This window comes from Alexandromys fortis, unplaced genomic scaffold (assembly GCF_014885135.2).
Source record: "Alexandromys fortis isolate MF-2015 unplaced genomic scaffold, M_Fortis_MF-2015_v1.1 scaffold_145, whole genome shotgun sequence".
Lineage (NCBI taxonomy): Eukaryota > Metazoa > Chordata > Mammalia > Rodentia > Cricetidae > Alexandromys > Alexandromys fortis.
In genome coordinates this window covers 1,454,886-1,467,732 of record NW_026068049.1, presented here as the reverse complement: position 1 = coordinate 1,467,732, position 12,847 = coordinate 1,454,886, and the positions used below count along the sequence as shown (strand labels likewise).

The following is a 12,847-nucleotide window of genomic DNA, read 5'->3' as shown; positions in this document are numbered from 1 at the left end:
GGGAACATCCAGCCCTTTTAAACATGGATTCTGAACTTTGAACTCAGGTCTTCTTGCTTAGAAGGCAAGCATCTTCCCAACAGAGCTATTTCCTCAGCTCCTTTTGGGTTTTTATCGTGGTACTTTCAGCTTTTATCGGAGACGTCAGATGGGAACTTCCCAGGACTGTCACAAATCCTGATCCCGTCTAACTTCATCACAGACAAGAACTGCAGCAGACAAGTCCGAGCAGGGGCGGTCCTCACATAGCCCTTGTTTCAGGAGCAAGGGGGTGCAAGGCCAGACCGAAGCCACAACTTGCTGACGGCACATTTATCTTGTAGCACGAGCAAGACCAGCACGTGCCAGCCGGAAATGGGAAGGAGTACAAGAATCTCATAGCTTTGAATAATAACTTTTAGAAATATTGGTGGGGTCTTAGAAAAATCCCCTACTCTAATCCCCTTCCTATTAGATTGTGGCGTCCTGGGTGCTTGTGTGTTCTGCGTAGTTCTTGGAGTAGGCTTATGTTTTTAGTGGGAATACAATGACTAGGCCATTTCCTGCTTTAGTCTGCTGTTTGGAAAAGGCTCTCCTTTCCTAGTTTTCCTGGACGCAAACAAAAGACAGACTCCTGGTCAATTACAGCTCAGCCCCGAGCTTGACCCTGTAACACAGTCAGGTACAAGTTCAGAGTGAATTCTTTTGCAAGGTAGAGGATGAAATGAAGCCGCGTCTCCTCGAGGGAATGCCTAATTGATCCTCAGGATCTGGAGTGGAGGGACTATCTTCGAAAAGCAGAAGATGCGATCACTCAGGCCAAGTCTTCAGTGAAAGGGCTGGTTTCAGTTTTCTGTTGTCCTGGGGACTGAGCCTCACTCTAGCATGCTATGAAAGTGTTGTGTATGTCCCTGAGTTACAGTCCTCAGACTTCCCCTCTTTTTATGGCATGTGTTTGTGTGATGGGTTCCTGTGTGTGTGTGTGTATGGCACATGTGTGCACGTATGTGCCATATGTAGGGGCAGGTAGGCATGCATAAGTAGAGGCCTGATGTCAATGTTGGGTGTCTTTCACTTCCTCTATTCAATGAGGGTCTCAGACATGCATATGTGTGTCCATAGAGGCCTGATGTCAATGTTGAGTGTCTTTCACTTCCTTTATTCAGCGAGGGTCTCTTACTGAACTACCGAACTTGCAGCTTATGCATTGCAGGTAGTCTAGCTAGCCACCTTGCCCCAGGGACCCCTCTTGAAAGCTGGGAGGACAGGTAGCCACCGCCTCTACCAGGCTTCCGTGTGAGCTTGGGATGATCTGAACTCTAGTCTTCATGTCTGTGTGTGAAGCAGCTTAGCCACTGAGTCATCCCCTCAGCTCCCTGCCCCGCCGGGCTAAACTGTGTAACGAGAGTCTCAAAACAAAAACCTAATAAAAACAAAATAAAATAACCTCGCCCCTCCCCCCCAAAAAAACTGGCCCCTGGAGATCGGGAAACCTGGAGTAAGAGGGCAGGGAAACACTGTAGGAGTCAGAGGGCATGGGGGAGAACAGGATAACAGGGGCCATTGAATCAACTAAACAGGGCTCACATGGGCTCAGAGACTGAGGCAGCAAGCATGGGACCTGCATGGGTCTGCACCAGGTCCTCTGCATTTATGTTATGGCTGTTAGTTTGGTGATCTTGTGAGACCCCTAACAGAAGGAATGGGTATGTCTCTCACTTTTGCCTGCTCTGGAGACTAATTTCCTCCTATTGGGTTGCCTTGTCCAGCCTTGATATGAGGGCTTCCCCTTGTCTTATTGTATCTTGTTTTGTCTGGCTGTCTGTCGTCTCTTGGAGACCTGCTCTTTTCTTAAGAGGAAACAGAGGGTGGGTGTATCTGGAGAGATAGGGAGAAGCTAGGAGGAATGAAGAGAGGGGAAACTGAGGTTTGGATATAAAAAAACTAAAACAAAAACATTTTTTAAAAATGAAAAGTCATGTGAACTGTCTTGTTCAGTTGGTTTAGACTGCAAAGCGAAGGAGTGGATTGGAGAGGTGACTCAGCAGGCAGGAGCTGCTTTTGCAGAGACTAGCACAGGGTTCCCAGCACCCACGTCATATGATTTACCACCCATGCCTGCTCAGGCTGTGGAAGACCACACTATTTTAAGTCATTATGGAAGCAGAGAACACAGTTGCACAATCGCTAGGGAAACTCAAGCCAGTGGGGCCATATGCAATGCCAAGTGCTTGAGTTTTTTATGATTGTACCTCTGTGGAAATATTGCCACTTGGTGTGGTCATCCTGGAGTGTCACAGAGACCTGTGACTAGACCCAGATTCCTAGCCACCAGGCACAAGTACAGGGTTACCCTCAAACCTCCCTGGTGGGCTCTTCCACATTCCCACTCCAGTCTAGTTCGTCATCAGCAAACTGTGGCCACTGCACTGTGCTCCATTTCCTCGAGAAAGGCGCATGGCTTGTCAATCACTGCACTCCCAGGCTTTGCTCCCAAACTGGCCCTGGGCAGAGACACACTAATCAAGGGCTCTAATCAAGGGCCCAGTTTGGTGAACATGGCTGAAGACTCTTAGTCCTCTGGCTAGGCAGCAGAGCCAACAACAGGATTTTGTGGGGATCTTCTATCTTACAGGAAGTCAAATTTAAGCCCTTACTAAAGGAAATGTCACTGGGTACATCGGCCTGTGACTGTGCTTGTCGTTAGAGAGCTGTGCAATGTCTGGTCCCACCTGTCACCCATGCTGCAGACCCAGGACTCTGATCCTGCCCCCAGTAAGTTCTTTTATTTCTTTGTTCATTTGTTTTTCAATAATCTCCTTGCTTAGTTTTGTTGAACATCCCCCAGTGAGCAGAAGTTGACAGTCCCTGGCAATCCCTGGAACTCTGAGAGTAAGAATTGATGATGTCTAAGACAGGCAAATTAAATCTCATATCCATGAGAGGAGCTTAGACGTGGCATTTTCATAAGCAGTAGGATGTGAATTTGAAGGCTTGCAAGCATGCTTTATTGACATATTCTTAAATACTGATTTTGCACAGATTTTTTTCCAGAAAGTCCCAGACATAGGGACTTTTAATAAATCTCATGACTCTGACTTGATCTCAGTGCCATAAATTTCTACTATGTCATGATTGTGAATTTCGGGTTGGGAATCATTTAACTAAACTCAATTTAGGAGGAAGATGACAGATTCTGTGGTTTCTCTAACATCTGTCCAGACTATTAAGATTCAATATTCAAAACAACATTAGGTCCAAGGAGAGCAGACAGGAGGATGGCAATAACTGAAGAATCTCAGCTATCCTAGGATCTCAAAGGCCAAACTTAGCAGAAGACATGGTTCCATGTCAAGGTATCTTTGTTTGGTATATAAATCCTGGGGTTAGAGATTGAATCCATGGGTATAGGAGAAATGGCTTCATGACCAGTTTCAGAACTAATATTGATACCATTTTGCAATAACAAACAAAATGTATGTCAAGAGAGCAAAGAGAAACTTCTGAGCATGCCCTCATGACAAGGAAAGCAAGCTTCCTCCATTAGGAACTGGATGACCTCGGGAAGTTCAAGTAAGAAGTTTTCAAATTAAGCCCACATTGAAAGGAGTTCTGTCTGCTTGGGGACATAGGTTTTTAGCACTCTTTTGTTTCCTGTGCTTTGGAAGGTTTCTGAGGTGGAGGAATTCCAGTTTGAGCATTCCTGATCCAAGCACTGAGAGCTATAATCAGGTCTCGTGAACAGCGTGGAGGGGCCTTAAATGTTTGTGACAGCAATTCCTGGATGTTGAGAAAACACAGACTTCCACTGGGCTTCACTGATAAAATGCAAGAATCGCTCCCTGCTTGACTCCTCAGCTTCACCCATCTATCTTCCTGGGTCTCAGTCCTTTCCCATCTTTGGCATCTGAACTCCTTTTAAACGTGTTTACTTGCAGCATGATCCTCTGGACAGCAGCGTAACAGCTTCCCAGAGAGCAGACATGTACCTGCTTGTTCATGCACCATCAGCCACCACAGCATAAGCCCCTTCCCACAGCCTCCCTCTGAGGAAATGTGAGAGTGGCCTAACCGGGGAATATTTTTCTCTGACAAGTGAACACTCGCTATGGTTCCTTCTATGTTTGCCCTTTGGATTGAGAGATTGCTCCACCCACAACCCCCTGAGCATAGAGCATTGTCAAGCTTTTGTGCCACTATACAGAGACTTGTTGACTCTTGACTAAGGCCTAGACTTCTATAAACAGACATCTCAGTAGCTCTTCGGAGTGTTCATGGCCTATGCTTGTAATGACAGCAACTCTAACCATAACGTGAATCTCATGTATATTATCACTTAGTCACATATTTTTTGTTCCAAGTTTGAACTTAAAGAGAAAGAGAAGGAGAAATAGGAAGAAGAAAGAGGAGGAGGAGAGGAAGAAGAAGCTGAAGAGGAGGAAGAGAAGGAAAAAAAGGAAGAAGAGAAAGAGGAGGAGGAAGAGGAAGAAGAGAAAGGACAAAGAGGAGGAACAGAAGGAGGAAGATGAGCAGAGGGAGGAAGAGGATTTGAAGCTAAACTCGATTGATTCTGCAATGTCTATTTCCCAATAAGGCCCATTCTTAGATTCTAGGTAAAGATTATTAGGGGCAACAGTACTCAGCCTAGCCTACCATGTTTGTACCCTTTTCCAGCAGAACCCTTTGGAGCAAAGACACCACCCTTAAAGGTTCAGAACCATATCTGTTTTGAGTCATCATCACCATAAGCTTGCCACCTTTAACCCATTTCTTAAATGGCTTATCAGGACCACAGTGCTGATGAGCAAAGAGAAAATGGCCCGTGGGCTGCCAGGGTTGTGAGAGCAAAACACCAAAATTTGGACCATTTTCATGGGCTCTTGGCAGCTGTTGCAGTTGCTTTTCTTGTTGCCATGACAAAAATCTGATGAAATAGCTTAAAGAAGGAAGGGTTTATTTGGCTCACAGTTTGAGGGCACACTGTCCATCACAGTGGGAGTCGGGTGACTGGAGTGTGATTCCTCATCTTCTTACATCTTGGTAGACAGGAAGCAGACAGGAGGTGGGGCTGGTCTCTAAAACCTGAAGTCTTCCTCTCCAGTGACCCAGCAAACTCTATCTCCCAAGGGTTCCACAACCTTCCCAAACAGTGCCATCAGATGAGAATCAAGTGCTCAACACATGAGTCTATGGGGGATATTGGTCATCTAAACCATAGCAGCAACCTTTGTTCATTAGATCCGGATTTAAGACATACACATGTTGAAGCCACATGATCCTAAAAACATAGCACTCCCTGCATTCTGGCATGGCTAACACAGGAGGACTGTAGGGGCGTGACCATGCCTACCTCAAGGGCATCATTTCACTGCACAGATCCCCAGACTCTGGGAGGAGATAACCTGGCTGAGCCTAAGGGCTGGCTCCTGGAAAAGTATTAGAGCACCAAATCTAGAGGCAGACCACTGGGCTCTGTCCTGGCCCTACCAGGGTGGGAACCTTGGCCAGGTATATGGTTTCTCTGTCCTTCAGCTTCCAATCTGTAAGGGATGGTAAGGTGCCGTTTCACAGACTTCTCATGGAGAGCAAATTAATTGGTTGATAATAGATATAAATCTCTTAGACCCCACGCCTAATAAAACAGACCATTGTTATTGTTACTAACATAACAATTATTGTATGGGATCTTATTTTTTGCCAGTCAAGAATTCCTTTCTATAAAATTTGGTAGGTGGGGAGATGGTAAGATAGCTCAGCTGGTCACACTGCCTACTACCAAGTCTGACAACCCAAGTTCAATCCCCAGGATCCACATGGTGGAAGGAGAGGAGAACCTGCTCGTTGTGAGTTGCCTTCTGACCTCCACACAGGCACTGTGACATACATACATACATACACAAACAAATAGGCACACAACTAATTGAAAAATAAACAAATAAATTTGCTTGGATAAGGTCTTAGTATGTAGAGGGCTGGCCATGAACTCCCTAGGAAGCCCAGGCTGGCCTTGAACTCTCTACCATCCTATTGAGATTTCAGCCAGCACCACACAACATGGGCAAAGTCCAGTGTTTTCTTTCTCCCTCCTTCAGTTTCTTATCCTCCCATTAGCACAAGAGGAAAACAGATGGAGGTATGGGGATGTGAATTCCAAAGCAAGTTTTAACACACTCTTTGTCTCCTGCATCATAGCTGTCCCTGGGGAGGAGACCTGGACTGCTGAGTGCTTTGGAGGACTTCTCAGGGACTTGATGTGATAAACGCATTTGCACCCACTGGGATGAAGTGGGTCACCATCTCTCTGAATGTTCTGTGATGATTTCTAGTTTTGTATTGGGTGCCCCCTTCTGGTGGTGGCAGCCCAGGCTATCTTGGGTCCTAGGGATGGGTCTTTTTCCAGCAAGGGGGAAAGCATGACCTAGATAGTGATGGTAACTCTCGGTATGGTTAAAAAAGAAATGTAGTAATGATTCCCAACCAAAGTTGTCAAAGGGGAATTCCCAAGCACAGACCAGCTGATTATATGGATACGTAGAATGTTAACCTGATGTCAAGGTTCGGCAGTTTTAGAAGGCTATGATTCTAGAGCATCTCAGGTTGGAAACTCCAGTTCAGCATTTATGAGGACCATGCAAGGTAGAAGGCATTGCTTTGCACAGATGCTAGGGAAACAGGGATGGATCCACTGGGTCTCTGAAGTCCACTGGGATGTGGCTAGAAGCCCAGCGACTGTTCATTACCATCCATGTTCTTCTGTGTTTGTTTGTGCCCCGGACCTCAGGCATCTGCCCCTTTCCTTTTCAGGCTGGAATTGATGGCGAGAGCATTGGCAACTGTCCTTTCTCTCAGCGCCTCTTCATGATCCTCTGGCTGAAAGGCGTCGTGTTTAACGTCACCACTGTGGATCTGAAAAGGTAAAGGAAACCTATGTTCACAACAAATACCTAGCACAAGGAAGGTTCAGACGGGATGAGAGAAAGCCAGCCTGTGGCTCCAGGCAATCTCTGATGGATTCCGTCTCATTGCCCAGAACTGTTCCCAGAGACCAGTCGAGGGCACAAAAGAGGGTGAAAAAGCCAGGGCCTCCTCTGGGGCTGTGCTCCATTCACTACCCTGTTTGGTTAGAATTGATTATCAAGGGTTAAAAAAGCAAGCAAATGGCCACTTGATGAGTGTCCATCTCAAACATGGACACAGGCATCTAAAAACATATTTATTGCAATAGCACAGACATTGCATCTGTGGGACCACTGAGTCTTCGGGGCACTGGAATCCAGACTACTTCTAAGCCTTCCTTCTCTTCACTCTCAGAATCCATAACATGAGGGTTGTGGAGTGGAGGATTTCATGGGGAGGTCCTAAAAGGAAAGAAACGGCTTAATTATGTCCTTTCAGTTGAGCTCTCAAATATAACCTTATTCATATTTATTTATTGTGCTGAGGCCCAACCTTGGACCCTCATGCATACTATACAAGTGTTCTTCCACAGAGTTACAGTCCTGCTCATCTGACCAGAAGTCTTGCAGCACAACAGGTGTCTTACTCCCCTGGGGCTAACAGTGCCCAGAAAGCCTTTACTCCATCCCTTTGCCCGTAGTGGGGAAGCATCAAAAGCAGTCAGTGCTTTGTACAGTTTTCCCAATGCTCTCACTGCGTCCTATCTGCCTGTAGACTGGTCTACCTCCAAGGCTGCTCTTGATCCCAGTAGCTCTTGACTAGGTAGCTACTTCCACGTCGACGGGCTCCTCCTCCTCGTCTCTTCAGAAGCACAGGATACCCTGCCTCCAGGCTCAACTTCAGCCCCAATTCCTCGGTAGGGCCTCTGTACCCCATCACTCTCCAGAGTGGCCTCCCCTTTAAACTCACCTCACTCCTGTCACCTGGGCTTAGGCGTAATTGTCATTTAGCATCTCATCCAGGTATGACTTCCACTGTCCCAGTGCTTTATAACCACTCAGGGCTTTCCCGTGTAAAATCCTGCACTGTGGCATTCACAAGGGAAAGCCCCAGCCTCCATACTATACAAAGAAGCTGAGAGAGAAAGCCGCAGAGATGACCCGCCCCACGTCCCAGCCAGAAATAGGAGGGGATGCTACTAAGATCTAGTGCCTGGGGTTGGTTTCAGTGCACTAAGGGAACATGTGTCTGCCATGCAGCTAATGTCCGTGACAAAGAGAGAAGGCTGGAGAGTCTGGGGGAGGAGCTTGCTTGGATTCTCACCTGTAGAGCTCACAGCTGTTCCCAGCTAGAGCTCAGGCTGGGGTAGGAGTCTCTGCAGCATCTTATGGATGCTTCTGTCTCTCTGTCTCTCACATGATCAGATCTGGTCAGATCTCTCTGAGGCGGGCCTGGTGAGTAGCATCACCTTAGTTTACAGCACTATCTACACGTATATTCTAATTCAGCTCTTACTCTGGTACCACCATTGACTGGCTAAGTGACCTTGAACTTTCCTGAGCCTCCATTTCTTCATCTTCCCGATGATGATGAAAAAGCAATGCCTTCTTAATCCATAGGAGTGCTGTTGAGGGTTTAAGGAGGTGGCTCCTGTATTCATGTTTGGGATTATACTTGCCCTACTAACTGAACTTGAAACCTGGTAGCAATGTTATCTCTTAGCAATGTTCCTCTAACCCGTGTTATTGTCAATCCAAGGAGCAAAAGAAAAAATTGAGGCACATGGAATGACTCACAAATCAGAGGCAATGTGTGATTCTGTAAAGTCAACTCCCAGTGTTAATAGGAGGTCTACGCAGAGAGGAGGCGGTGACTGGCCAGAAATCTCTCAGCAATGCCCAGCTAAGTTTCAGAAGCCAGAGTGGCATGTCCCCAACTTGTCAGAATCCAGCGATCAGCGTGTATCCAGTAACCCAGAAACAAAACCACACAGCCACTCGATCAACAGATCGCTGTATCTTTAAGCCACAGTGACCGCTCAGAAGCAAAATGAGTGAGAACTTCCTTCCTTGCCAGCGTCAGTTGCTAAACAGGAGGAACCGGCCAAGAATGCCCTCTCTTTATGTCAGGGGAGGGACACACAGAGTCAACAGAGGCACTGAGTAAATTAGATTTTAAAAATACTTGCAGTCTCAATTGTCTGAGTTCCAAGTGTCACAGAATGAGGCTGGAGAGCAGCCTGTTGGGAGTGACAGGGAGCAGCGTGTCATTGAAATTCCTCTTGTCCCCTCCCTAACTGATTAGGCCAGGAATTTGTCTCATTACAGATGCCTCTGCCCCTCTTGTTGACTTCTTACAGTGCCTCCACCTCATAGTTTCTGCTCCAGCGTCCACAGGAATGTTGCAAACTCAGAGAACAGACAGGGCCATGAATGCTCCCCATGCCCAGAGACTTCAGCAGTCAGCCCCTCTCTCCTTCCCCAGTGCAGCCCTCGGATTCCATACTTTCTGTTGCCAAGGCCACTTCCCTTCCCTCAACCATCCCCACTCTCACCTTTGACCCTGGCAGGAGCATGGGAGAGCACACCACATCACTGGCAGTCACAGAGTCAAGTCCTTCTTGTTGCTGTCGCCAGAAGTACCTCCTCAGTGGCGGTCAGTACGCTGTCCAGCACAAACAGGGACCACACCAGGCACTACAGAGGGCAGAGTCCAGAAAGTTCAGATGGTTCCTTGTTTATTCATGGATGTGTGCTCCACACATCCCTGTTCTTCGCCAATATTTCTGCCTGCCTCTCTGGATCGTGGGGGAACTTCAGTGTCTCCTTATCCCCACCGTGTGTGGTGGAGGTGGTGGGGTTCACTAACACCTGATTACTATGGATGTGAGTAGCATACCCCAAGGGCTTCTTTCTTCCTTGTGTTTGGAATCAGGGGGCTGAGCCCAGGGCTTCACACACACTAGCAAGTGTTCCATTGCACCCCAGCTCCCTCTTTGTGTTTTCTGCTTTGCTATAGCATCTTGTTCAGGTGTACAGACGAAACTTTTGCCCAGGCTGACCTTGAGCTTGAGATCTTCCAGCCTTAGCTCGCCCATCTAGCTGGGGTGATGGGTCTGGGTTCTCTCTTATGAGGGACTGTATCAGCTAAGTACCCATCCTTTACAAGGTCTTCCTGGTTCCACAACCAATGACAGGAGGAACCAGCTTTCCTAAACACATGCTGCATTTACTCAAGTCCTGTTAGGAGAATGAAGCTGTTATTCCTTGGAAATTGATCACTTACATTCTGAGGTATCCCCTAAATGCTCCCAAGAGTTTGTTTTAAAAGATTCCATTTCTGATTTTAAATTTACATATATTGAACAGGATTTTAAAAAGTACTTAACAAAACAACTGCTTTCCAGTAAGATTAAAATCATAATAGTCACATTTTAAAAACAGTTTTGCTCAAATTAAGATTGAAAACAATAAAGATGAACTATGGTGGATTATTAACAGGTTACTAGTAGGCTAGCTGCCTACTAATCCCCCACATTAAGTGGAAAGCTCAAAACTTTTGTAATTGGGTTGGAGCTTTTATCAATATCAGGCCAACTTTTGATCTCTAATTTCACAGTTAAAGTAATTTCTTTTAATTTAAAATTTTAATTTATATATGGGTGTTTTACCTCCATTTGTGTCTGCTCACCTTGTGTGTGCAGTACCTGAAGAGGCCAGAAGAGGGCATCAGTTCCTCTGGAACTGGAATTATAGGCAGTTGTGAGCTATTAGCTGGCATGTGGGTATTGGGAACTGAATCCATGTCCTCTGAAAGAGTAGCCAGTGCTCTCAACTTCAGAGCCATCTCCTCAGCCTCAAATCCTCCCTTTTTAAATTAAGATGTATATTTTGTTTATGTAGTTATTTGAAATACATACCTACCTGCTGAAAACTTCTGCAAGCCAGGCATGGTTCTAAGATTTTTCTAGCACTGATCCTGAGCAGAAAGACTTTTCTTAGATTCTTAGTTATATTCTTGCTCAGTAACAGTGGGGTCTCTTTGTCTGTTTTATTGATAAAGTTTTGAGACTTTATTATGCATGGCTTCACAGTTGTAGCAATCCTCCTGCCCCAGTCTTTCATGTGCTGGAACACCAGGAGTAGACAGACCGTCAAGCCCCAGCTCGTAATTTTGTCTGTAGAGTTCTTGGCCACAGTCTGCCCAGCGTTTCCTGATCTGTAAAACGGAGTGTAGGTCTATCGGACCGAACCGCATGGGTGTCCACTAGAGCCCAATGGTGAGAACGAGTAAGACAAAGTTCTTTGAATACACAGACTCTATTTCATAGTCTTGTTTTTCAACTAATGTTTATCTTTCTTATGGATTTCCCACACCAGGGGCTATTTGGAGATAGAAAAAGTATTCTGTGGTGTCTAGAAATATACTGACCAATGCCAGATGTTAATTGCTATATATTAAAATTATGCTACTCATAATGGGAGCATATGAATTTGAGTCGATGACCCAAATCCAGCTCCCCAACATATATAGTTTTTGTATTCAAAGATATTTCTTAGGGGCAAAGTAGGATCCAATGTGCCAAATTTTTTTTCTTTGTGGAGGCCAGAAGAGGATACAAGATCTCTTGGAGCTGGAATTACCAGCGGTTGTAATCTTCCTAACTGTGAGAGCTGAGAATAGACCTCAGGCCCTCTGGATAGCCAGATGTGGCCTTAACCACATCTCTCCAGCCCCAGCATGTTAATTTGTCAAGCCAGGAATTGTGGGTTTCATTAGACTAATTAGTGAAGCAAGCAGCATTTGCAAGCACTGCCCTGCACAGTAAAGCTGTGAGTTAATTTAGGCAGCCACCGTGATTCCCTCCAGATTTGTTTCAGTTGTGTTCGGCTTCATCTTGTGAGGTCCCTCTGCCATTTCCTTCCCCCTGAGTTTTCTCTGTCACATCATAGGCCTGCAGGGCTCTAGCCAGCTTCTACTGTCTTACCCCGAGTACCACAAATCTGGTTAGGCTACGGGCATGCTAATTTGCACCAGATGGGGATTATAAAGTTAAAGGGTTCTCAGACCAGGACTCCTGCCATCACCTGAATCTCACTCTCTCGACAGAAAGCCAGCGGACCTGCACAACCTCGCTCCTGGCGCGCATCCGCCTTTCCTGACCTTCAATGGGGACGTGAAGACTGATGTCAACAAGATAGAAGAGTTCCTGGAGGAGACCTTGACCCCTGAGAAGTAATAAACTCAGTCTTTGCAGAGCTATGCAAGTGGGGGAGGGTTAGCTGTGGGGGGGGGGCAGGCTCCCAAAGAGGCTGCTTCACTTTGGAGCAGGGTCTCTGCTTTTCAACAGTGTGGAATGCCAGTCTTAAAGTGGGTCCACTAAGGCCAGTTGGCTAGAAGGTATTGCCAGTCAGTTCCTACACGAAGTGACTTTAGGGACTCTGCGGAGATGGTTAGCTCTCCTTACCCATTGGGCTTGTTCCCCCAACTCTGTTCACTGTACTCATAAAGACTCGGGATGGGGCAGACTCCCTCCTCTTTAGAGGCGAGATGATGAGATGACGACAAACCAGGAAAGGGACAGCTGGTGCCCGAAACGGCACCAGGAGTCGTAAGTCTGACCAAGTCACAGATAAGCAAACAAATACTGACAGGACCTGTCAGGTGCAGGAGCGGATGTCCTCGCTGGGTGGGGAGGCGGGCAGTGGGGGCAGGCAGATTAGCTGCTACCTATCCGAGGGGAGAGAAAAGGCATAGTTTAAAAGATGACAGCGCCTAGGCTCACTGATCGCTGTAGAATCCTGTAATCAGAGATTAAAGCAATCATACCTCATTGTTAAGCCAGAACACTGGCACTGTCTACAGAACGCAGCATGAACTTAGGGGAGCCAAGGGAAGATCTTGAGCAAACACCTTGGAGATTTGACTGGAAGTCTCACCCTGGGGGCCGGGAAAGGAAGTGGTGCAAAGG

The 12,847-nt window shown here is 46.5% G+C and overlaps 1 protein-coding gene across 1 annotated transcript in view; it reads left to right on the top strand.

Annotated features, from left to right (window-relative positions):
- Clic5 (chloride intracellular channel 5) overlaps nt 1-12,847 on the top strand; it is a 95,610-nt gene that overhangs the window by 36,506 nt on the left and 46,257 nt on the right. The window contains exons 2-3 of the mRNA XM_050119376.1: nt 6,784-6,893; nt 11,986-12,111. Coding sequence (XP_049975333.1) covers nt 6,784-6,893; nt 11,986-12,111 — 236 coding nt within the window. The remainder of the gene's footprint in view (nt 1-6,783; nt 6,894-11,985; nt 12,112-12,847) is intronic.